The 26354-nt window shown below is 39.9% G+C and overlaps 1 protein-coding gene across 5 annotated transcripts in view; it reads left to right on the plus strand.

Annotated features, from left to right (window-relative positions):
• The window catches only part of LOC137654653 (E3 ubiquitin-protein ligase Arkadia-like), a 57961-nt gene that overhangs the window by 20096 nt on the left and 11511 nt on the right, over nt 1-26354 (plus strand). For 4 of the 5 annotated variants that reach the window (XM_068388482.1, XM_068388510.1, XM_068388501.1 and 1 more), the window contains exons 2-4: nt 3997-4179; nt 9887-11882; nt 16358-16631. In XM_068388482.1, coding sequence (XP_068244583.1) covers nt 3997-4179; nt 9887-11882; nt 16358-16631 — 2453 coding nt within the window. The remainder of the gene's footprint in view (nt 1-3996; nt 4180-9886; nt 11883-16357; nt 16632-26354) is intronic. The other variant, XM_068388492.1, reaches the window with a different exon arrangement.

Genomic DNA, 26354 nt, shown 5'->3' on the forward strand with positions numbered 1-26354 from the left:
ATCCCCTTTCTGAAAAAACCTCCTCTCGCAGATGCTCCGCTGGCCCTAGTAGCCCAGTACTCAGATCCGGGGAAACAGAAGGCCCTAATAGACCTTGTCGACCAAATGCTAGACAAGGGAGCGATAGAACCGGTTCGGGATCTATCCTCCCCAGGCTTTTACAATCGCCTGTTTCTGGTCCCCAAGAACTCGGGCGGATGGAGACCCGTCCTGGATGTCAGCTCTCTCAACGTCTTTGTGGAGAAGACAAAGTTCTCCATGGAGACGACTCAGTCGGTGCTGGCGTCAGTACGTCCAGGGGACTGGATGGTGTCCCTCGACTTGCAGGACGCGTATTTCCATGTCCCCATCCATCCGACTTCAAGGAAGTACCTGAGATTTGTAATGCAGGACAAGTGCTTCCAATTCAGAGCTCTTTGCTTCGGTCTCAGCACGGCTCCTCAAGTCTTCACCAGGATAATGGCGAATGTGTCAGGTTGGCTGCATCAGGAGGGGATAAGGATATCCTTCTATCTGGACGATTGGCTGATTCGTTCACGATTGAGGGAGAAATGTCTGGAGGATTTACGGAAGACTTTTATGATGGCTCAAGATCTAGGCCTGGTCATCAACAGGGAGAAGTCTCAGATCAGACCGAATCAGACTATTCTCTATTTGGGGATAGTTCTGAATTCAGTTCTTTTTCGGGCTTCTCCCTCTCAGGAAAGACAGACCAAGTATCTCGTAAAAGTCAGAACTTTCCTGGACAAGAAGAGGTGCACAGCGAAGGAGTGGATGAGTTTGCTGGGGACTCTATCCTCCCTCGAACAGTTTGTCTCTCTGGGGAGACTCCACCTAAACCTCTTCAGCACTTTCTTTCGAAGAAGTGGAACAGAAAGATGCAGGAAGACTCCTTTTCCTTCCCCATTCCAACAGAAGTCAAGAATCTTCTGAAGTGGTGGCTGGACCCAACCTTGTTAGGGGAAGGGATCTCCTTACACAAGAAGAACCCAGACCTAGTGTTGTTTTCAGACTCATCAGAGTCAGGCTGGGGGGCCAACACTAGGAAGCAAGGAGGTCTCAGGCTATTGGGAAGGAATTCAGCTGGGATGGCACATCAACAACAAAGAGCTGATGGCCATTTTTCTGGGGCTTAAGGCCTTCAAGGACTTGGTGTCTGGGAAGATTGTGGAGGTCAACTCAGACAACACCACAGCTCTTGCTTACATCAGGGAGCAAGGAGGGACTCACTCTCTGTCTCTGTTCGAGACAGCAAGAGAGCTCCTTCTTTGGGCGAAGGAGAACAGGATAAACCTGCTGACGAGGTTTGTTCAGGGACAGAAGAATGTGAGGGCGGACATGCTCTCTCTCTCTCTCTCTCTCTCTCTCTCTCTCTCTCTCAGGAGTGAGCGTAGATGTGTTTAAGAATAAGCTCGATAAATACCTAAGATGCATCCCAGACTGGAAGATGCAAAATACACCGGAAGATGCATTAGCAACTCTCTGGTGGATATACGAGGTGCCTCACACTGAGGGACCTGGGGGAACCCAAACAAAAAATAAGGCAATAAGGTAAGGTAAGGCTCTCTCTCTCTCTCTCTCTCTCTCTCTCTCTCTCTCTCTCTCTCTCTCTCTCTTTTTTTTTTTCAGGTTCTGCATTCCCTTTTCCTCATCCTTTTTCAACTCTTTCCCTCCCCTGATTCCTCTTTCACCAACGTCATCATCCTATTGCTGGGGTTAGAGAAAGATCTTCCCCTTCAGCAAGAAATTCAGGCCATGTTATAGATGACAGATCTCTCAACTTTTACATTCTATTTTATCTTGTAAAGAAAAATTGGAAACTGGATATCAGTCAACCTCTCAGCCCAGCAGACCCCATTCAGAATGGAGACGGCAGCCACGGTCATTCAGGTGATAAGACCATAGAATTTATTGATATTTTTTCAATCTGAAGTGTGCTTATTTTCAAATACCAACTCGTCTGTCACCTTTAAGCGGTTTTCAACAAAAGTAAGTTATTCCAGTTCAAGGTGCTCTATTTCGGCCTTTCGTCTGCGCTTCAGGTTGTCACGAGGGTTTTCAAGCTGGTGTCATCATGGTTGGTGCCAGTAAGATCCAGCTGCTGCTTTACCTGGACGACTGGATGATCTGATCCTTGGGGGTCTTAGTAAAGGAGAGAAATCTGTCCTCATCCCCATACCTGGAGTTGGAAATACTGTAGATACAATTCAAAGAAAAGTGTTTACCTCCCAAAACAGTATTTGTTCCAACACGCAGTACTTACCTCGAACTACTTTCTTAGGAGTATCTGGGATCTCCTCCCTAACCGACCAAAAATTTTGCGTAGTTCCCCCTATCTCCGTTTTCCCTTGTCGGGTCCCTCCGTAGCGGATGGATACTCGCCTTGAGGCGACCCGGGGTCAACATGCGAGAGTGCGCTGCTAGGTCTGTGTCGCCAGTAAGCATCTAGTCGCGGCGTAGATCACATCTCGCCGCGCTCTCTCACATCCCGAACGACCCACCATTGTGTTCCACGTGTTCCCTTTGTGCTTTCCCATTCACATCCTTTCCTTGTGTAACTTGTGTTGCTTGTGTATTCGTGTATTCCTGTATGGAATCCCAACGTCGTTGTCCCAGGCCCAAGGCCGGTAAGTCTTGCGGAGCTTGGCTTTCTAAGCCCGATGTCGATCCGCTCACGTTGTGCTCCTCTTGTAGAGGCAGTGTGTGCTCGCCTGCCTCCACGTATCTGGAGTTGCAGTGGCCCATCAATGGCAGGTTCTTCTCGATGACCTAACATTATTGAAACATCTAGTTTTTGGAGGCAGACTTCGTCTGCAGGCCTTGCAGTGGGAGCTGAAGTACAGTAATCATTGCCCCAGCATCAAGACTATCCTCTCTTGCTATTACACATCAGAGTAAATTCCAGGGAGGATCTTTTGTGATGTACAGAAGAGGTGAACCTTTGAAGGGGACATCAGCTCATGCCGTCCCCTCTCGAGTTTCATCTGTTCACAGACGCATCCAGGGAACGGGGGGAGCACACCTCAGGCAATGCATGATATCGGGAATCTGGTCGGAGCAAGACCGCCGGGAGCATATCAACATTTTGGTAGTGAAAGCAGCGTGGTTAGCCGTTAAAGATTTTCACCCTTGGTCAATATTGCAATTATCTGAATTTCCAAAATTTCAAATTGAGGTCGTTAGTTGCTCTTTTTAATACACTATATGTAAAGTTGGTGTTATAGCAAATGTTTTACTTACTGTATTCTTAGAAATTAGAAATAAATAAATTTAAGCTTATTCTATGCCATGTTTTTCCTACATTTGATGCCCAAAAGAGAAACCATTATTTTGTTAACTTTTCATTGATAAACTCAACAAACGAATGCAGTTGCATATCCAATTTATAACTAATAATGCTAACAACTTCAGTAAACTGTATAAAAATTGTGGTAGACTATAACGTATTGGTATGTCTGCACTATTTATTATGAGATTTTTTTGAATAAGTTTGAAAATTATAAATATGTAATATCCACCTCAAGCATAGATCTGGGGTTAGAGGCTCTCATCTCCAACCTGTGATAGATTATAATCTAGTTGAGATTTCTTTTGCCTCATCTTTTAGTCCAGCCTCTTTAACCTATGGAATTACCTCCCCTGGATGCATTTAAATATCTTATTAACTGGTATACATATTCCAGTGGAAGTTGGATACCATAGTTGTTTCTGTGACCCCTAATTTTAGATAAAATTTTAACATGGAATGGCACTTGGTATTCTGTTCTGAGGTCAGGTCTGCCATCATAGCTTTCAGAAGTGCAATAAATAATGTCTTCCACATGCATGAGGTAACCCTTGAACCTCAGAGCAGTGGACCATTGTAAAAGTTAATATTCAAGTGAATATCTAATGATAAGCCATAAAATTAGGTTGCATGTATATAGATGAACATCTTATTTTCTGTTGCTTCTCATATTTCATTAAAACAGTCAATTTTTATGATTAATTTTACAGCACCAAGGCTGATGGGTGAGCCAGTGGTGAGCCCCGGTCGATCATCACAGCTGTGGGACCAACAAGCGAAAGGTGTCGGCCAGGCTGCAGCAAATCAGTCTGTCAGTACCGTTGGTCACCACCCTTCTAGTGTGGCGCACACACACAGTTCCCTCACTCCTGTAACACACATCTGTCATTCTGGTAAGTCAGCCTTATAACTGTTGTACAAGGTACATATTGTATTTTTCTTTTATTAGCTTTAACATGAATTGGTTAGAAATTCTTTTTGTTCTTACATGAATTGAAACCTTGGTCCTTTGATAGAAGCTGGATTCCGCTTTTAAAGCTTAAAGAGGCGGCGGTAGTTAGATGGAGGGTGGTAGGTAAGCCCTGCCCACCTGGCAGGCCACAAAACTTGCGCATTGTTTTTCAGCCACTGTATGGTACAGGCATTCTTCTGGCACTCTCAATTGGCTGTATTAATCTTTTGCTGTTTTTATATAGATAAATTTGTTGGCAAATTGTAATATGCGAGGGAAATTAAGGAAGAGGAGTTGCAATTGTTTCCAATAACTGTAAGTGTGAAACAGTTTTCTTTGCAAACCTACTGATATCCACATTTTTTTCTTGTTGAACAGCATTCCTGTATGCCATTTATTACTTTGCTTGTGGGAACTATGACGACAATGTAAGTAATCCCAAGGAGCTTGGCAATCATTAGACATTGATGTACTTTGTCGAAGTAAAGATTTTGCTACAGTCAAATGCAAAGGGGACAAGAATGTACTATACCCATTCCAATTGAAGCTGACTGTTGAGTGGTGGCATTTCTCAAAATATTTAGAGAAGGAATTCTTTCGATCACTTTCCTTTAAAAGTCCTAAAACAAGCACTTAGACCAGGAGCTACAGGCACTTTAATCATGTAAATAGAGGAAAAAGGTTTGGTTATCTGAACTGATAGGACTTTTATGTAGGTTTTAGTGAAATGAACTTCTGGTTGACCATATCCTTTACTTTTAGGCGCCGGGACTGCATTAAGACCCCCAAAATTCATTTTAATCATGTATTGTGAGGAAAGGATGAAATCAATTCTGATAGGTCTTTAGTATAGATTAGGCTTCAGAAATGATTATGCCAGAAGTTTTATACCGTACGTTGCCTCAGACAGAAGGATTTACAAAATACATGGTTAATCAGGCAAAGAGAATAGACGAAACTTGGTGCAATTAAAAGGTTACAGTTTCTTGACTTCTAAAAAACACCAATGGCGGAAATTTCACCCTGTAAACACACACACACACACCCCGAAGCCCAATTGTCCCATATGTTGACTTGGTGTGATGAGGAAGTATTTCATGCTCTATAAATCCTCCATCAGACAGCAGTGACTGAAATGTGTATTCTGCGACTGATGCTGCATCAATCTTTGACTCCAAAATTTTTGTTATGTTTGCTTTATCTGTCTTGGAGTTCCATCAGTAAGTGCAATTGCAAAGGATTCCTCTGTTACTGGGTAAGTCAGTTTCTTCCGCAAATTAACATTGCTTTCTCCCATCAGGGATATCCTTGGCAATCCATTCCAAAGACATCACAAAACCCTTCTGCAGTATTCAAAGCCTTTTTGTCCTTTGTAGGTCTTCTCTTAATATTTTCAGATACAAAATTTTCAACTTTGATACATTTGACTGGTTTCAGAAAATGGGTGTAATTTATCCACGCTTTTTTTAATCTCTCTCTTAAGTTGGGGGTTAGATTTGCTTTTAAGTAAGACCTTGGGAGTTGTAGTCAAAGTTTGGCTTCTTATAAGTATCCTTCAACAGTTTACTTATTTTAAATAATTAACTTAGCCGGTGGATATATGTACAGCTAACGTCTCTGCCGGTCCGACAGATTCAAAACTCGCGGGCGATCACCGTGTTAGTTTGCTGGGTGTACACTAGCGCCACCACTCGGCAGGATACTAATACTATTCCCAAAATCTCCAGTTCTTCTCTGTCGCTCTCGCGATAAACATTGATTCCTGCTCGCACTAAACCTCAAGTTTTTCAACTATTGGTGAAGTACTTCTTTATGGTTTTGGCTTTCGATGTGTTAGTTATTCTCAAACAATAAGATCTTCAAGAGAAACTCTTTTTGAAAGGAGAGAAAAATTTTTACACTTACTTTTTTTATCTCTCTCTCTGGATTTTCCACGTTAGAGAGAGAGAATATGGCCGACCCCTCCCCCAGTGTATGGGAAGTGTGTGAAAGGCTTTTAGTTTTTAGTATTTATTTTATCACTTTATAAATTCTTGTTGATATTTATAGATTTACCTCTATATTTTTATATCTCAACCGCCTTTATTAGGCCTCTTCAATTCTCTCTCCAATTGTACTAAATACCAAAGTAAATTTTATATTTTTATAGATCAATGCGATGAATATTTTTAAAAAATGTTTTAAGTGATTTTTTGTCTTTTAAGATTTATTCTTGGGGTCAACAGGACCTAGCCTCTTATCTAGGTCTTTGGATATATCTCAGCACAGTCTCAGAAGTTTAAAAGGCCACTCCCGCCTCCTAAAGTATAAGTCTCCTAAGAAAGTAGTTCGAGGAAAGTACTCCGTGTTGGAACAAATCACAAATTTTAAGTAATTTGTATTTTTCCTAACAGTACTTACCTCGAACTACTCTCGGGTAATGGCCCGCCCTGCCTTCCCCGAGTGCCTTCTGGAATTCTTAGAGACCTAAGCTACCAAGAACTTACTGGAGGTTGAGACCTGAGCAAGCATGCTCTCTGACCCGGGGTTAGCCTCAGGGCTGTATCACTCCGCCTGAGGTTATCCCTCATAGAAAACGGGTATAGGGTAAACTACACAAAACTCTGGTCGGATGGGAGGAGATCCCAGATACTCTTAAGAAAGTAGTTCGAGGTAAGTACTGTTAGGAAAAATACAAATTACTTAAAATTTGTGATTTTAATATGAAAATATAATTTTTCATTCCTTATTCTATTTATTCCTTCCTATATATATTTTTTACTTATATTTTATATCATTCTTTGGGTCAATGGATTAAGTAAATGCTGCTATACTGTATAGATATTGGCATTACATGTATACGTAGCATCATTCAATACACTTCTTATCTTTTGAAGGAAAACAAAAACAGTTGTTTATTTATTAATCTATTTTTCAGCAATACATAAATAAATTCTTGGTGAAAAACATTAGCTTTATGGTAAATCGTCGTCAAAGAAGTCGAGATCAATGACAAATTGTTCAAGGAGTTTATCTATGGCAATTTCCTTCTTTGCTTCTTCATGTTGCAAAGTCTAGTCATGTCTTACAGCTTTGTTCCTATCTTCTTTTGTTATTCTATCCTGTGATTCCTGCAGTAGTGTACCCTCCAGTCTTTCATAATGTAATTATTTTTTTCATGCCATGTAGTATTTCACTTAGCCCCATATAAATTTAATATGGTTGTACTGAAAATACAGTCTACAACTGACTAATACAATGAGGGCTGAGAGAATGTTTGTAGCTTGAATTATTTGTAAATAGTTATCATACAAGTACCGCTAGAGTTAAATTGTAGCCTAGGGTATGCGTTGCCTACCTTAAATGCGTACGATTTTCAGTAGTCAACAAATAGTCCCCTTTTATATAAAATCAATATCAAGTTATTACAAATGGTGTTTGATTTACTTTATCACCTTACAATACTGTAGTGTTATCAAAATAGAAACTTACAAATGGCCGTAAACACTAACAACGTTTGTGTAGATGCTACCGTGTTTGTTTACATTACCCTCTAAATAAATGTACACAAGGTTATTTTATAGTTTCATTACTGAATTAAATGCTAGAAACTTGACTATATTTATCTACTTCGTGAATGTTTGAGTAGTGTTAAATAAAATGTAGGTGATCATATTATTTTCTGTAATGACATACACACACTCTCTCTCTCTCTCTCTCTCTCTCTCTCTCTCTCTCTCTCTCTCTCTCTCTTTTTTTTTTTTTTTGGATGGAGTAGCAGTTCTGTAGGATCCTGAGGATAATTTATCGCCCTCTGAAGGAGAGAGAGAGTCCTGTGTCTACTTCCGCCAGCGCTCCGCTGCTCTCACGACGTCTTCTGTGGTGAAAGGAGGCAGTCCTTCCAATGGTGAGTTCCAAAGCCTTGCCACTTCCGTCTTAGGAACTTGCTTGTGGAACCTATGTATTATCGAGTCCCATCGCCTCAGGAGGAAGTTTGCCCACAAGTTGACCACTTGGTGGGCAAAGAACTCAAAAGTCCTGGTTCCCAATAATAGAAAAGTTGACATGAGCTTCTTGGTATATTCTTCTGACCAGTCCTCCGTCCTGATCAGGTAGCACACTGATAAAGCCACGAAGTAGCCTGCATGGCAAAGTTTGTGACCTTCTCCATATTTAGGGCCTTGTTAGTTGAGGACGTGAGGGGAAGTCCAGTGAGTTTCTGGCACGACACCTTTAGTCAGTGTGTCGATGCCCAGATCCAGAGGTAAAGCGGACAGCTGGGTTTGGAGGGTTTTGAGCGCCGTACAGGTGGTTCAGCACCGTATCCATTTGATGGTGCTGTTGAAGGCCCTCTTACAGACCAGGACCTGCCAGAACACATGGTGAGTTTCTCTCTGCTTGTCCTCCAAAAACCTTGGACTTGCTGACCTGGGGAGAGTGTTGTCCTGCCCGAAATCCTAGTCATTGTCCACCCACAAGCTCTCAACTATGTGATCCTGGGGTTGGTCATAGTTATCTTTGTAGTGCTTTGGATGAGTCCCTTGATGTCGCGGGTCTTCCTTTGCTGTTTTCGTTATCCTAGCAGCTGAAGAGTCCTGCACCTTCTCCTGAGTCTGGATTAACGTTGTCGAGTAGCGGTTCTTCGGCACTGTCTTAAGAGTCCTTACTCTCTCTAGGGGTGGGAATAAACTCTGAATGTCATAGTCCTGTCCTTAAAAAACAGCATTAGCTTGCCAGCCCCTTTAAGGGACAGCTCCTGCTATACCGCTCCCCTGGGGAGACCGATCGAGAATGAGCTTAAAACGGCATTAGCTTGCCAGCCCCTTTAAGGGACAGCTCCTGCTATACCGCTCCCCTGGGGAGACCGATCGAGAACGAGCTTTGAGCAAAGATCGAAAAGTGGAAGAAAGAAGTCTAGGTTTCTTTGACTTCAAGGATGACCCCAGAGAAAAATCCCTCTGACATCTTATGCCTCCTACTAAACCTCTCCTACTGGCAAGACGACCACTCCATACACTCTTCATAGGTGTTATCCTGGTTATAAGGTCATACTCAACAGGCCGGACACAGCAAAGGGGGGACTGTCCCTACTGGAGACATGAAGGTACATAATGACTGGGATGAATACTCACAACCTGAAAAAAGAAACCAAAGAAAAGATTAGCCAGTACAGGTGGTGGAGAGAGAGAAACATCCACTGTTAACCGAGCCAAAAGCAAAAGTGACGAGACAACACCGGTGTGTGTGTGAACGGAACGGGGTAGCCGGTACAACCCCCCCCCCCCACTAACTAGTGGTGCGGTAGTTACACCTTGCAAAAAGTCTAGTGGCTAGTCTTCCAGTTTCATTGAAAGTATATTCCCTAATAAATAGCTAAAGGGTTTGTATTTAGTGATGAAACAAAGCATCAATGTATCCAGTCCATGGTGCAGTCTTTGTTATTAGAAAACAAAGTAATTCCCATTACTCCACTAAAAGAGTTGTTCCAAATAGATGAATGGAATATTCATCAAAGAACCAAATGTTTGTTGATAAAGTTTGTCTTTATAGGTAAAGCATACTACCATTAGGTTTGCATTTTTGGAAAAAATAAAATTTATCATTTTGTTTGTATAGTTATTGTCAAGGTTATTAGTGTTTGATCATTTTTATCTTTTTTTTTATGACAGAAATAAGCGAGATTGGATGTAGCAGTGAAGAAAGTGCGCAGCGCTGTGGAACAGAGTCTGTGAAATTGGATCGTGGAGGTAGTAGTGGTTTACGGGGTACATACTACCCCAGTTTCCCTTCAGAGCATCTTCAGGCAATGGATGACGTGCCCCTGCCATCTGGCAGTGGTGGCTTCTATGGTGGACCCCAGCAATTTCGCTCTCCAGACGAATATTATGATATTTTAGGAAGTTTAAGTGCCACCAGTTCACCACAGTATGCTGGAACTGGTACTGGTTCTGCTTTGCCTGCTGGTCCTCCTACCCCATCCAAGGTGGATAATGCTTCATACGTGGAAGCATCGAGTGCTCCCTTGACATATGGAGACACCCAAGCACCCATGGATTTTAGCAGTAATCCTTCTGGTCTTGCTTTTAGTACAACTGCTACAGCAGCATATGGACCAACTCCTGACTATCCTGATAATCAAGGATACTCACAAAATGTTAGCAGTCATCTTAGTTTGCTGACTGATGTTACAATGGGAGGTGATGCCAATAGTGGCATAAGCAATCACAGCAATAGTGGAAATGTTAGCAGCAGTAGCAGTAGTAGCAGCAGCAGTAGTAGTAGCAGTAGTAGCAGCAGTAGTAGCAGCAGCAGTTCTAGTAGCTCAGGGTCATCTTCATCAGGAGGTAGCACCAGTTGTGACGGAGGTGACAATGAAGTTCGTAGGAAACGTGTCCACAGTGCTGGTGCAGAAGGCAGTCGGGGAAAAAGTCAGCGAGGACGAATGGAGCCGCGCCGTAATGGTTGGGGAAGTACTCACACTTTGCATCAAAATGATGACAGTGAAGATGAAGATGGGGACATTCATTTACCTGTTCGTAACACGAGACATTCTAAGGTTGATGATGGTCCCACTGCACCAGATTTACAGCTTGATTGGGTGTCTTCATCAGATTCAGACTCCGATACAGATTCCTGCATTGAGGTAGTAAGTGTTCATTGTGCGGTAAGAAGAAATAGATCGGTTGATGTAGTTGACTTAACCAATGAAAGTGATGATGAAGTCCTTGTTTCTAATACTGGTTCAACAGCCCAGGCCACACCTACTTCACATCAAGTCCCTTCATCGTCTGCTGCTTCATCTTGTGCTGTTGCTTCTTCAAGTGGTTATGGAATGTCCCCTGTTATGGGTAGATTGCCTCCTAACAATACGCATGCAACACCTGGGGCAAGCACTGGTGTTGGCTTGTGTAGGGGTCATCATAATTCAGAACCGGCACAGAATACACCATGCTCTTGCCAAAATGGCCCAACACTAGGGTCAGTTGGACTCAGCGCTAGTGGTGCTGCCAGCTACACCATGGACCATCGTGCAGCTTGCTATGGAGCATGTGTTTACCCACAGCATTCTCCTCATCATCACCACCACCATCACCACCATAGTATCACCCCAGGTTTAGGACATCATCACCACCACCACCACTATTATCCACCAGAATCGCCGTTGTATTATTCAGCTCTTCCTGCTCATCCTTTATTTCCTCCGTATCCTCCGACTAGTTTAGCTACAACTGCTTCGTATCCAGCGCATCCATCTATCTCTAGGCTGAATCCCCTTCATCAGAGGATATGGCATAGTCAACAACGTTTTCAGGAGTTACAGAGACGTCGGATGGATCCTCGTTTGCGAGAACCCCTTGCCCCATCACTTGCAAGACCAGTTACTCTCCCACAAGACGTTAATCAGCATAACCATAATGGCGCACCTGTCACTACCATAGCTTCACATAGTACACCGCATCAAGTTGCCACATCTCAATCTTCATCTACCTCAGCAAATGCAGACCAGTCAGTTCCAACACCAAGTACGACACCTCCAGCTGCAACGCCGATGGATATTCAGTCGACACCTCCGAATGCTGCACATAACGCCACTCATGCACCAGCACAACATTTGCATCATCACATGGGAATGGATGTACTGATGCATAATACTCCAGCACACAGGTTAGTTTAGTATTTTGGTCAAAGTAAATTCCTTAGAAGAACATGTCTTTATTTGTTATTATTTGCTTGGTATTGCCTCTATTGGATACATTATTTTGATTAAATATTTAAAATTCAACTCTGAAAATGCTAGATTTTTTATAGGCATCCATCAGAGTTCACTCCATGTAAACATTATCTTACAATCATTTTTTTTTATTTTACAGTTATCAGTCTAATATTCATTGTAAATTGAAAGTTAGAATTTATTTTTTTTTTTGTCACCAATAGATGAAAATTTGAATACTCATGCTGTAATGCTAAAAGCATTGTTTTTATTGCACATGTATTTTTCAGCCAACACCATTAATCATTGTTAGACTTGAAGCTTGATGGCAAGATATGGGTTGTGATAGATACAATTGTAATTATCAGTTATTGCTTTTTTACTTAATGAAATATTGATATTTAGTATTTCTGTGTGAGAAAGCTTCATGTATTTTGTTGTGCAGTTATATACAGATTTATTTGAATACAAAGTTATCAGCAGCTCTCTCAATCATCTCAAGAAGAATATACTCTGTTACATGTGTCTTTATGTAATTCAATGCCTCTAGTAATTTTAGCTCCTTGATGTATTTTTGGGGAAATTTGATATAAAAATTCCTTTTTTCCTTGGTTCCTGTGGGATGCGTTGCTGAGATTTGCTTCAATTTTAGATAAGCATCCATTATTTATCATGAAAAAAGTGCATTTTAAGTTAGATAGTTAACAACCCATTCTACATTCATTAGTTCCCACCTGGTTAGCTGAAGTTTGGAATAAGAGATCCCTGCTCAAGCTTTACTGTCACTATGAATCTTCTCCTTCCACACCGTTATCCCTACATTAAGGGGTTTGTTGCATGATGCGCCCTCTCCACTGCCTTCGATCAAAGGCATCCTCTTCCACCAAACCTCTTCTCTCCATATCATCCTTCACCTTATCTTGTCATATAATTCTCTGCCTCCTTCTGGGTCTTCTCCCCCTTACAGGTTCCTCCAATTCCTCCTCACTCCCTCCCCACCATATATCCTTCACACGTGGCCACACCATCTCAGTCGTGACACTCTTATCATCTCGGTAATCTTTACTACGCCTGCCACTCTTCTTATTTCATCCTTTTCCAATCTTTCAAACAGTGATATTCCCATAATCCACCCTAGCATTCTCATCTCTGTTCTCTCAAACTTTGCTTCCTCTTTTCGTCTTAAGGGGGCCAGCCGGCTAATGCCGATTTTTAATGACAGAACATTGACATTCATACCACTTAATAAGGTGAATTAGGACATCTCCAAACTGCATAGGATTTTTGCCTCTGACCTTCAGTTTTGCGACGCCAGGGCGATTTATCCTGAAATTCAGTGTTTTTCAAATTCCATCTCATCCCTTGATAGTTATTACTAAGATTTGGGATTATTACCCTATATAGGCCTGATATAGACCTCCAATAATATGACAAGTTTTTTTTTCTAAAAGTAATATTTTTGCCAGATATGAATTTTTTCATTATGATAAAATAATAAATCCTAAAAATCAGGGGAAAAAATTAAGTAAAACATATGAAATAAAAATTGGAAAAAAAGGTTTCATTTCATTGTTTTATAATGTATTTTTAAATTATATACCAAATTTCCATGCTATATCTTTAAAACTAAGGGAGACTATTGAATTTGAAGGTCAATAAGTAGTTTTGAGATACGGGTGTTTAAAGTTTTTCTTTGTATTTTTACAAATATAATAGTAGTAAATCATGATTGTTATAAATTTTATAATTATTTGGGGGGTATTAACAAAAGAAAACAAAATTATTTATCATAATTTAATCATAGTTGACCATGATTTAAATATCTTAGGTATTTCATACATACATACATATAGCAAGGCACTTCCCCCAATTTTGGGGGGTAGCCGACATCAACAAATGAAACAAAAACAAAAAGGGAGACCTCTACTCTCTACGTTCCTCCCAGGTATTTCATGTCTCTTGTAATATGCGGTGTTTACACGGAAACAAATAAACACATATCGTGCCTGACAACCCAGCATATAAATTTTGTGCCTCTTCTGAACTCTTAATAGAGCAAATTTTCTTCTTCCTTATGTTATCAAGATGTTGAAATTGTCTTTTCCCTTTTGAAATGATAAAATTCTTGCCAAGAACGAGAAAAACAAACGTAAAAATGAGTGAATGTCAGAGGTCAAACTCAGGCATGTACTCTCTCTGAGGTTTGTGGTAGGACTGAAGGGCGAAAGGTACCGTGTAATACATCGTTTGTGACTCGTGGAAGCTATACAGATGCCATTGTTCACAATTTCTTTTGCATTAAAATGTAATGATTATAAAAATTTATGATAATAGAAGAAATACTGCCTTTTCTTGTAGGGAACAATGTTTTTGGTTTATTGAGTTACTTTTACTAATTACCCTGTAACTATGAAAGTAAGAGGAATTTTGACATAATATTTTGTATACGCATTCTCCATTGTCAATCGAAGCTTAGTGATTTTTTTCAGGATTTTGTGTTTTTCTTCCTTTACCCTTATATATTGGCATTCCGGCCAGCCCCTTAAAGCCCAAGTTTCTGATCCATATGTTAATGTTGGTCTTATTACTGTGCTGTAGATCTTGACTTTTACTTGATTGGCGTTTTCCTATCACACACCACTCCTGCTACCTCCCCCCTCTTAACCCTAGGCTGCTTTTATCCTATTCTCAACTTCAGCCTCACATCCTCCCTCTGATTAATAGTAGATCCCAAGTATCTAAACTGTTCTACCTGTTTTATAACTACTACTCTATTTTCATGTATGGCTATCCTGTCCCTACTTTCCTTAATGCTAACCATGGCTTCAATCTTATCCACATTCATCCTCAAATCTCCCTTTTGTAAAGTCTCTTGCCACTCTACCACCTTTCTCTTCGATTATTCCTCATTTTCAGCAGTAATCACCAAACCATCTGCATATAGCAACTCCCGCAACTTTTCATTTTCATTTCTGATCACTCCACTTACGCATCCAAGACCAATACAAATATAAATGGGGTTAATGCTGACCCCTGATGTTATCCAACACTAACTTTAAAGGTTTCTGTCTCTCCAACAGCTGGTATTACTTTTATTCTTGTTCTTTTTTATATCTTCTACCATTTTAACCAACTTCTCCGGGACTTTCCTCTTCCTCAAGCACCAAAACATCACTTGGTATTCTGTCATAAGCCTTCTCTAAATCTACAAAAGCACAGAAGAGCTTCTGGTTTCTCTCTTGTCTCTTTTCCTGTAACTACCTTACTATAAAAATGGCATCTACAGTCCCTCTCCCCCTCATGAATCCATACTGCTCTTTCCCAATCTTTACAATCTTTCTTCTTGAATCCTCTCTAATACTTACAAACCATACTCTGTTAATTTGATTCTCCTCTAGTTATTGCATTCCATGATGTCACCGTTTTGCTTAAATATAAATACTATCAGACTCTCCTCCCAGTCTTTATGCATTATTTCCTCTTCCCGTATTGCTCTCAAGAAATTCAGCATCCATTCTTCCCCATCCGTAGCTAGTAGCTTGACCATTTCAGTTTGAAACTCTGTTGAGCCTGGTGCTTTACCATTCTTTTGTCACAGAATAAATACCCCCTAATAGAAGTAGTTAATACAGTTTTTTAAGGGTCATGTGAGCTATTGCTATATCAGCACTTATTTATATCATATCTTATAAAGTTTCAGCTCTGTCATTTTAATTTTTGCTCCTGTGTTTGCTGCAAAGTTTTCATTACACATGGGTAGGAAATTCATTGGATTTATCCTCATTTACACAATATTCCTGTGGAAGCAGAATTGGTGGGACACTTGCTCCTTCACCTTTGCATCACATTCTATATGCTTTCTAGTAAGATTCTGTTTCCTTTATAAACCATTACTAGTTCAGGTTATATGTTACTGCCTGTACCTCTTGTAATGTTGCTTGTCTCAGCGCCTTATGATACTATGCAGCCCCTTCAAGACCTTTTCAACAAATTAGAATCTCATATGTTTGTATTAAAAAAAAGGTTACTAAAAAAAAAGGTTTTTTACTAGTTTTTTGTGGTTCAAACCCAAGAGTTAACAAAGTACCAAGTACCCAAAACACAATTCCTGCATTTTATCTCTATGGTGCATGGAGAAATGTAAACCAATACCAGGGGCATAAATTTACCAGGTCAAAGTTTCTATTTGAAGTATATCTGAGAACATTTAGATTGCAGATGAGCCAATGTAAATTGGTGTATTTGTAATACAAAAATTTATTTTGTTTTTTATGAAAGAATTAAATTTCCAGCTTAGAGCACCTTTCTAATCATTTACACTATCTATAACAATTTTAGTGTGATTTATCATTGGTGTTCATCTTTAAATCACAAATTATCATAGATATGCCATAGCAAATTGATATTGGTAGTTTTATATTTTTTTCAGTGATGGTACTGGGATGTATGGTCTATATAGTGGTGCAGTTCCTCCAGCTCATGTGTCAATGCCTTCAATACCAGCAGCCGCTGCAGCAGCTGCGGCAGCTGCGGCTGCTGCAGCTGCTACAGGTGATCCCAGGCATTTACCAGTCCCGGGTCTACACATAAATATTGGTGGGGGTTCTCAATTGCCACTCGATCTATCTTTACCTCCAGCCCTTACACCAGAGCTTCCTCCACCTCCAAGACTCACTTACATACCTCAGGTGAGGTTTTTGTCTGTAAGTTTTTTATCTATTTTTTCCAGCTTGAAGCTAGGTTTTATTCTCAGTGACATTGCTAATATGGAATAAGTTTTTTTTTTCATATTTATCCTTCAACTTACATTTGGAATGGATAATTTTCTAAAGATAACTGTCATTTGTTCCTACAAAATTACAAATCTTCTTTTATGAGAAGTATGCTTTCAGCTTGACTGGAACTTCTGTTGGTGAAATTTATGCAGGTGCTCGTCAGATTGCGACTGCATTTTGTTTCGACTGATAGGTCATAACCTGATCTGGTCATAAGTTGGCCTGTGTTAGATTACCATAAGTATGTTATACTGTGTTATGGTACTATAATCATCATCTAGTCATGTTTTATAAAAAAAAAGTCTGTTTCCATAAATATGACACAAAATAAATTTACACACACACACACAAAAGAAAGACACCACAAGGATGGAAACTAGGCAATATTCCCCCAATCTACAAGAAGGGATCAAAAGAAGAACCCCGCAAGTACAGACTTATGTGCCTAACTTCAGTGCCTTGCAAAATTTTTTAATCAATTATATTAGATTCAATAGTAGAACACACAGAAAAAACAATCTTCTGGTAGAGAGCCAACATGGATTTAGACAAAAGAGATCATGTGTGACAAATCTTTTGGAATTTTTCCACATGTTTAGCATTTATGACAAAAACAGGGCAATAGACATCATATACCTAGACTTTCAAAATGCTTTTGATAAAGTTCCTCACAAAAATTAGAGCACTAGGCATTACTGACGAGCCAGCTATACAAACAGAACACAGAGAGTTGTAATCAGTGGAGAAGCTTCAGATTGGTCAGCTGTTACAAGCGAAGTACAGTACCTCAAGGATCTGTCTTCAGCCCATTGCAATGTCTGATTTACATTGACCTAGATTTACTGCCAGATTTGCAGACGATACTAAACTAGGCATAAATGCTGTGAACTCAGAAGACATAAAAGCCTTAAGAGAGGATCTACTGAAGCTAGGAAAATAGTGCAGAAAATGGCAAATGCCTGTCAACTGTGGGAATTGCAAAGTCATGCACATACTTATAGTTACCCACAATCAGATTACTCATTGCTAGGTAATGAAATAGAAAGCGTTGATCTGGAGGAAGATCTCTGTATTATTGTCAGCAAGGATTTGAAGTTCACCTAACAGCATTAAAGCTGAAAAGAAAGCACAAAATCTAATAGGTTACGTAAAGAGAAAATTCAAATACAGAAACAAAGTCACTGTACTACAGTTGTAGGCATCACTAGTAAGACCCCATCTAGAATACGTAGTCCAATTCTGGGCTCCTAATATTCAGAAGGATATGGATAGACTGGAAGTCACCAAACTAGTTCCAACACTAAGGCAGTTTGGATAAAGACGAAGGATGGAATGTTTGAACTTATTTGATCTTCAAAGTTGACAACTAGGGGGACAGTTGATAGAGGTATTCAAATGTAGATTGCAACAATCTATTTACGCTGAGCATAACTCAGTCAAGAGGTAACGGATACAAACTGGAATTGAGAAGATACAACACTACTCAATGTGGCAATTTGTTTACTTACAAAATAGCAAATACTTGGAATAGACTTTCAGCAGATGTAGTAAACAATAACATGGTAAACAAGTTTTAAGAATAAGTTAGACAAGACCATAAGAACTTTCTAAATGCTTAAAGTAAATCACCCTACCAATGAGCAAATGGAGTCTTGCAGATGAACTAAACTAACTAACTAACTCATTCTCTCTCTCTCTCTCTCAGAAATTACTTGTGATGAAGATAGGAACTCACTACAAAGAGATCTAAACAAAATATATGAATGGGCAGAGATAAATAGGATGGTATTTAACTCCGATAAATTTGAATCGATAAATTATGGAGACAGAGAAGGAATGGTATATGCATACAAGGGACCTAATAACGAGACAATCACAAACAAGGAAGCAATTAAAGACCTTGGTGTAATGTTAAGTAGGAATATGTTATGCAACGACCAAATAGCAACACTGTTGGCTAAATGTAAAGCAAAAATGGGAATGTTATTCAGATACTTTAAAACAAGAAAAGCTGAACACATGATTATGCTTTACAAAACTTATGTACGTCGTGATTATGCTTTACAAAAATTATGTACGTCGTGATTATGCTTTACAAAAATTATGTACGTAATACACTTGAGTACTGCAATGCGATATGGTACCCACACTACCAAAAGGATATTGCACAAATAGAGAGTGTACAAAGGTCCTATACTGCTAAAATAGAAGAAGTTAAGGACCTTGACTACTGGGAAAGACTGAAATTTTTAAAACTACAGTCTAGAAAGGAGAAGAGAATGCTACATGATAATACAAGCATGGAAGCAAATAGAAGGAATTATTGAAAACATTATGGAGCTAAAAATATCAGAAAGAGCAAGCCGAGGTAGATTAATAGTGCCAAAAAATATACCAGGAAAACTAAGGAAGGCGCACATGACATTAATCCACTACGCACCAGCATCAATAATGCAGCGACTATTTAATGCGCTGCCAGCTCATCTAAGAAACATATCAGGAGTGAACGTAGATTTCTTTAAGAATAAGCTCAATAAATACCTTAGATGCATCCCAGACCATCCAAGACTGGAAGATGCAAAATACACCGGAAGATGCATTAGCAACTCTCTGGTGGATGTACGAGGTGCCTCACACTGAGGGACCTGGGGGACCCCAACCATAAAATAAGGCAATAAGGTAAGGTAAGTCTCTCTCTCTCTCTCTCTCTCTCTCTCTCTCTCTCTCTCTCTCTCTCTCTCTCTCTCTCTCTCTCTCTCTCTCTCTCATATATCTGATAGCAGGCAATCTTCTGATCGCATGGTGATGGTAAGATGCGTCGCTGACCTTTACATGCCCAACATACTCTTTTAGCCAGCAAAACCCTCATCCATCACACGCATGATCTTCAGAGAGCGCACCAATGAACGATCCATACTGTACACTCTCCGTTTCAAGTCCTCCAATATCCTTGACATCTCTGCTAACTTCTTGAGGGTGATGCCTTCTTCCTCCTTACCTACATCACCGGGCGCTGCCACCTCTTCCTCACTAGCTGACTGGACTAGGTCTGCAAGGTCCTCCTCAGTTAACTTCTGATCATGGCCATCCAACAACTCCTAAATGTCATCCTCAGAAACTTCCTTGAAGTCTTCGGCTTCGACTTCTTAGCTAAACTGACAATCTTCAAAGTCTGATTGAAGGCTTCGTCAGGAGTGAAGGCTCCGAAGTCCTTAATGCACCCTGGCCATAAAAGTTTCAAGCAGGCATTGACGGTCTCTGGTTTGACATTCTGGAAGGACTCCTGGACAATAGACAAACAGTCTGCTATCGTGAACCTCTTCCAGTAATCCATCACGAGGTCAGGGTCGTTGTCAGTGGAAATTTGGAGTGGCGCCATCACACACTGGCTTTAGTGGGCCTTAAAGTTCTTGATTATCCCCTGGTCCCTGTGAGCGTTGTCGAGGGTGAGGAGAACCTTGAACTCCAGGCCCTTCTTCTCAAGGTAGTCCTTGACCTCCGGCAAGAAGCATCCGTGAAACCAGCTTTGGAAGAGTTCCTTGCCTTCTTATTGTGCATCCAATACACAGGGAGCAAATATAGATTTATAGATTAGGATGTTGAAGTGCACGGGGCCTTGCTGACTTATAAATGAAGCCAGGCTTGATAAGATAGCCGGCGGCGTTACCGCACAACATCAACGTACACCTGGGGAAGACAGAAAGGAACACATTAGAACTACAGTTTATTAAACTACAGTAACTAATGAAGTACAAATACTTGTAATTATTAATTTTTCACACATTTAAATTTATATATGAAAAGAGAACAATACACTAGAAAACCAGAAAATTAACACCATTATTCTACCTGTCCTTTGTGGCCTTAAAATTGGGTGTATGGCGTTCTTCCTTAGCTATGAAGGTCTCTTGAGGCATCTCCTTCCAAAACAAGCTGTGAAAAAATAAAAATAAAATATTTACATTAAAATACAGCACTGTACCTGTATTGCGTGTTATTCTACTTTAGAGAAATTATTTAAACAAGATTTGAACATTTACACACACTCAAAATGCAAAGATTTTAATAATAAATCAAATACTGTACTGTTCAGAAACTGAAAGTTACCCAAAAATCATTCAAAATGGCCAAATTACATCGTATGTAAAAGTGTACTGAGCTCATCTGCAGTATGGCAGACACGTCTCTACAGTAGGGAAATTAAACAAGATTTGAAAATTCATGCACACTCAAAATGCATAGATTTTGATAATAAATCAAATCAAACACTACCTTTCAGTAACTGAAAGCACTGAAAAACATTCAAAATGGCCAGATTAGATCGTACGTAAAACCTTACAGAACGCACCTATGCAGGACACGCGTCTCTACAATAGGGAATTTAAACGAGATTTCAAAATTTATGCATACTCAAAATGCAAAGATTTTAATAATAAATCAAACACTGTATCGTTCAGTAACATTCAAAATGGCCAAATTAGATCGTACGTAAAAGTTTACTGAACCCACCTATGACAGACGCGTCTCCACGGGGAAATTAAATGAGATTTCAGAATTCATGCACACAAAATGCAAAGATTTTAATAAATCAAACACTGTACTGTTCACTAAGTGAAGGCAACAAGAAATCATTTAAAATGGCCAAATTAGGTAGTACGTAAAACCTTATTAAACGCACCTGTGCCAGACAAACGTTTACGTTAGGGAAATTATATGATATTTGAAAATTCAGGCACACTCAAAAGTCAAAGATTTTAATAATACAGTAAATCAACCACTACCATTCAGTAAGTGAAAGCATCAAAAAAAAAAAAAATTCCAAATGGCCAAATTAAATCTTACAGTACTATTCGTAAAACTGTACTGAACACACCTTTGCCAGACACGTCTCCACATTATGGAAATTAAACGAGGTTTGAGTATTAATGGACCCTCAAAATGCAAATCTTTTAATAAATCAAGCCCTGTACTGTTCAGTAACTGAAAGCACAAAAAATATATTCAAAATGGCCAAATTAAATCATACGTTAAAGTGCATCAAACACACCTACAGCAGACAACGTTTCTCTGCGTTAAGGAAATTACTGTATATAAATGAGATTTGAAAATGGATGCACACTCAAAATGCAAAGATTCTAATAATAAATCAAATATTGTACAGTAACTGAAAGCACTGTACCAATAAATACAGATACAGGTGTAATTCAAAATGTCCAAATTAGATTGTACGTAAAACTCTACAGTACTGAAGGCATCTATGACAGTCACTTGTCTACGTTAGGGAAATTAAAATAACATTAGAACAATCACGCACACTCAAACTGCAGATTTAAATATTAAGCCAAATGTTGTACTGTACAGTTTTGTATAGTAACTATAGGTTACTGAAAAAGGATTCGAACTTCGCAAAAATATCGTAAATTACACCTAATGCAAGCATGCGTCAATGTTAAGGCATGCTTTATATGAAACGAGATTTTAATAAATTTACTACGTAAAGTAGATTTTGAATATAAAATATCCATGAAGTTACCGGTTTCATCCATGTTCCAAACTTGCTCTAGAGCGTACCCTTTATCCTTGATGAGTTTCTTTAGCACATACAGGAAACTTTCTGCTGCCATATGGTCCGCAGATTCTGACTCCCAAGACATCTCCACATTCTTCAAACCAATATGCCTTTTGAATTTATCAAACTAGCCCTTGCTGGCTTGGAAAGGCATCTGTGGGGTTGTGGCACCTTGGGTGGTCGACGGCTGGGGGTCATCCTCCAAGAAACGTCGGTACAGAGACTTGGCCTTCTCCCAGATGGTGAGTGAGTCGATGGCTACTCCCTTCTTAGATCCATATGCAAAGGGGATTTTCCATTTTTAGTATGCTTTTTTCCCTCACCCTTGAGGCAGTCTTAGCACTGCGAGGTGCAGTAGCAGCTACTGCAGCTCGTATATTGGCTTCATTCCTCTCTATGTACCTCACGGTACTCTCGTTAACACCAAAGAGTCTCAATGGCAGTGTACTTCATCCCTTCCTTACACTTGTCAAACAATTTTACATTTTCGTCAAGAGTCATGACCTTCCGCTGCCGTTTGGCAGACCCTTCACCAGAAGTAGCAGTAACACGCTTGGGGATCGTGATCTTGAAGCAAAGGCTTAGCAAGGCAAAGTTGGGTAAAATACAGCGTGGATTAGGAGGCGGCTTCAGCGAGGCTTCAGAAAGAAGGTTTAGGCAGAGTAAGACGTGTGAACTCTGATGTGCTGGGCGGAGAGACTGGAGTGGCGCGAAACATAGCCAATGTAAAGGACCGCAGGCCATTTAAAATTACTACGAAGCATAAGATTTTATTGCGAATAAGTTTTTTTTTTTCCCATAGGTATTGCGTTGTTCTTATGCGCGAAAAACTGAAGCCGCGAAGCAAGAACATGCGATTAACATGGGCCGAATGTACTCTACAGTACTATAGTGTAATACAGTACTGTTCTGTTCTGTAAAAAAATGTACTGTAGTTTACTATTCAAGATTACTAAGTGTACAGAACAGTACATAGAGTATGTTATATAACAACCACTCACCATTACCTTACGAAGTTCTGCACAGCAAAATTGAAGAATTGCGCAACTATTCCTTCGTCATCTCTTGCCCTTTCTGTAGGGAATCGGACATCTACTGTACAGTACTAACCCAGTATTCGATAGATTATATGTACAATCTGTTTCCAAATTTAATCATGAGAAATTGTGTATTGGTGCAGAAAATGAACAGAAAATACAAAATTACGGTACATACAGTAGAAATGGACTTGTTCCATACCCCATATTCTGTACCATACTCTTGTAAATGAAAAGCAGAACTACAGTACACCTTCCGAATAAAACAGTAATATTGTACTGTACAAAATGTATACAATTCTGTAGTGAACAATTTAAGATTACACTACAGTGTACTGAATAGTACATATTTTGTACAATGTCACTCACTATTTTCGTACAAAGTTATGCACACCAATTTGGAAGCATGGCGCAACTCTTGATGTGTCGTCTCTTGCCCTGTTTGTGTAGGGAATCTTGTAACAACACAGTGACCCGGCACTATTTACAGTATTTACAGTAGCAAAAGCAAAGGCAAAATCGGGCAAAACATGTGAATTAGGAGGCTGCAGCGAGACGTGGTATATGCTAGCTGGCTGGGAGAAGACTGAGGTTGAGTCAGACGTGGGAGCTGGGACGAGCTGAGCGGAGAGAAGGGAATGGCACGGAGCACACCCAGTTCAAAGGAGTGCGGACTATTTAAGATTATCGCACAGCATGAATTCTTATCGTGACAATGTTAGTTTATATTTAATAGGTATTACATTGTTTTTGTCACGTGAAACTTAAGCCGCGATGGAAGAACTCGCGTGAAATGAGAGCCAACTGTATTCTTTAGCGAGCACACACAACCACATGCCAGCCTCATACTTCTTGATTATCTCCAGCCTCGTCTTCATAGAAAGTATTCTCTTCTTTCCCTGAACATCAGCAACATTCTTGGAACCCATGGTTAATAATATACAAGTTGAATAACACAACACGATACAGTACAGTAACTAAAAGCATAAAAGCGTAATCAAAAACATGAATTCAATCTAAACGATAGCTCTTCCAAAACGAAATGGTCGAGGAACTTTGATACGCAGCTGCATTATGGAATAATGCTCTCCAATAGGAGAGTAGGATCTTACGTCGGTAACTAGCATCAGAGTAGGGAGATAACCAATGGGAGAGCTGGACGATGGTGGCCAGTTTACAGTTTGGCAGCGCTTAAATTCTAAAATTATCGACGGCCTACTATATATGGTTTCGTATCATGAAAAAATATTTTATATGAGGCAAAAAATCTGCGTGTCTCATTTCTTAATACTTTCGTATACAGAAACTTTTGTATCAAGAGGTATTACTGTACAAGAGTTGCAGCTGTTTCTATGGAGGGAATGACATCAGGTAGTAATGGTGGAAAAAAGTGCAAACAGGTCTCTAACACCGATCAGTTACTGCTAAGGGCCCAGCACCTTTAAAGATAATTATTCTGAAATCTTCATCACACTTTTAGCCATTGCTGAGAAACAATCAGGCGACCTGCAGGTCCAATTGGCTACTCAATGCTCTACCTCCCAAAGAGAAGCACCCCTTTCCACTTGCAACCTTGCCTTCTAGGTAGAGGGAGAATAGGAAGAAAGGCAGAAAGGATCACAGAATTCAGTGACTTCTTGCTGCTTCTGCGATTGAATATATGCGGCCTTGTACGAGGATCTACACAATGTTCCAGACCTGTTCGCCAATTTTGCTCGTGATTTACCAAAACTAACCCCTTACTGGCGAAGTGATTACCTGAATTTTTTACTGTCCAAATTCTCTGATTGACAGAAGGATTGCACCTGCTCCTCAGTCTACCAGGAATGTTTGGAGTACTTCTACTTTGTTAGTTTAATAAAGGGTTTGGTTAAACACTTGGTAAGGATAATGGGTGATAATGCTTCCATCCTTGCCCCCTCTCAAGAAGGAGAACTCATGTGAGTAGAAGATGCAGTGCAGCTGTGTAAGGTTTATTCAGTCTCAGTTCAAGGTTTTAGGCTATCCTTCCATAATTGTGTGGTGGAAATGCTTAATTTCTCAACCTTACTTGCCATGCAGTAGGATAAGGAACTTTTAAGATTCTCCCATTCACGGGCTGTCAGTGCAGTTTGAAGATGCCTTCCAGTATCTCCTTGAATCTTAGATCCTTAAGCCTCCCCTCTCTCTCTCTCTTTCTCTCTCCAATTCCTCAACAGTCAGTCATTCTATCTTATCGCGCTACTCGTGTATCCAATGGATGGCTCTGTCATTTGTTTCTTGTAGATCTACATCAGAACATGTAGGTCCCAGTGGGCAGCAGCATAGAATGTGGTCCATGATCTGGGGTGATTCACCACAGGGGCAATCAGCATTGGTGACATATCCCCACTTCAGAAGTCTATCTCCTGTTTTCCAAACCTTGGATCTTTCTCTATTTAAGGTGGTCCACTCTTTTTCTGTTAAGGGATGCTTCACAAGATAAGTGTTTACTAGGGTCAAGTAGGGCTCCATTGATTGAATTACAGTTTCTCTCCTTCCATTTCATCAATCTGTATGCATCATGGATTAGCTATTCTTGACCCTCCATGGCCCTGAGGCTTTTTCTTGGTTTTAGTCACTGTCTTGTTGCCTGTTCATGAAGTGGATGCCTTGGATCATTCATCTGTTTGACCATTTGATTATTCGACAAGCTCTATTGAGCTCTGGATTCACTTTCTTTGCGTGGCACGATCTTTCCCACACTGGTGAATATTTTTTTGCAGTAGAATAGCAGATTGCTAATTCTATTTGCTTAGGGTTTTTGTATCTCCTCCCCAGCAGGTGATGGCTAATTTGCTAAGTAGATTATTTCTTGTTGATAGTTTTTTCTTTAGTTTGTTTGTGTTAAAGCTAAGAGTTCTGTCAAGAGTAACACTTAGATATACTAGATATTGATGGGTATCTAATTTTTTATTTCCCCATATGATCTTTAGTTACCATTTATCTTTGTGATTGTTAAGGGGAATGCACACACCTTGTGTTTTGCTAGGATTTGCATTGTGGTGCCATTTTTTATAATATACT

This window comes from Palaemon carinicauda, chromosome 1 (genome assembly GCF_036898095.1).
Source record: "Palaemon carinicauda isolate YSFRI2023 chromosome 1, ASM3689809v2, whole genome shotgun sequence".
In the NCBI taxonomy this organism is placed as follows: Eukaryota; Metazoa; Arthropoda; class Malacostraca; order Decapoda; family Palaemonidae; genus Palaemon; species Palaemon carinicauda.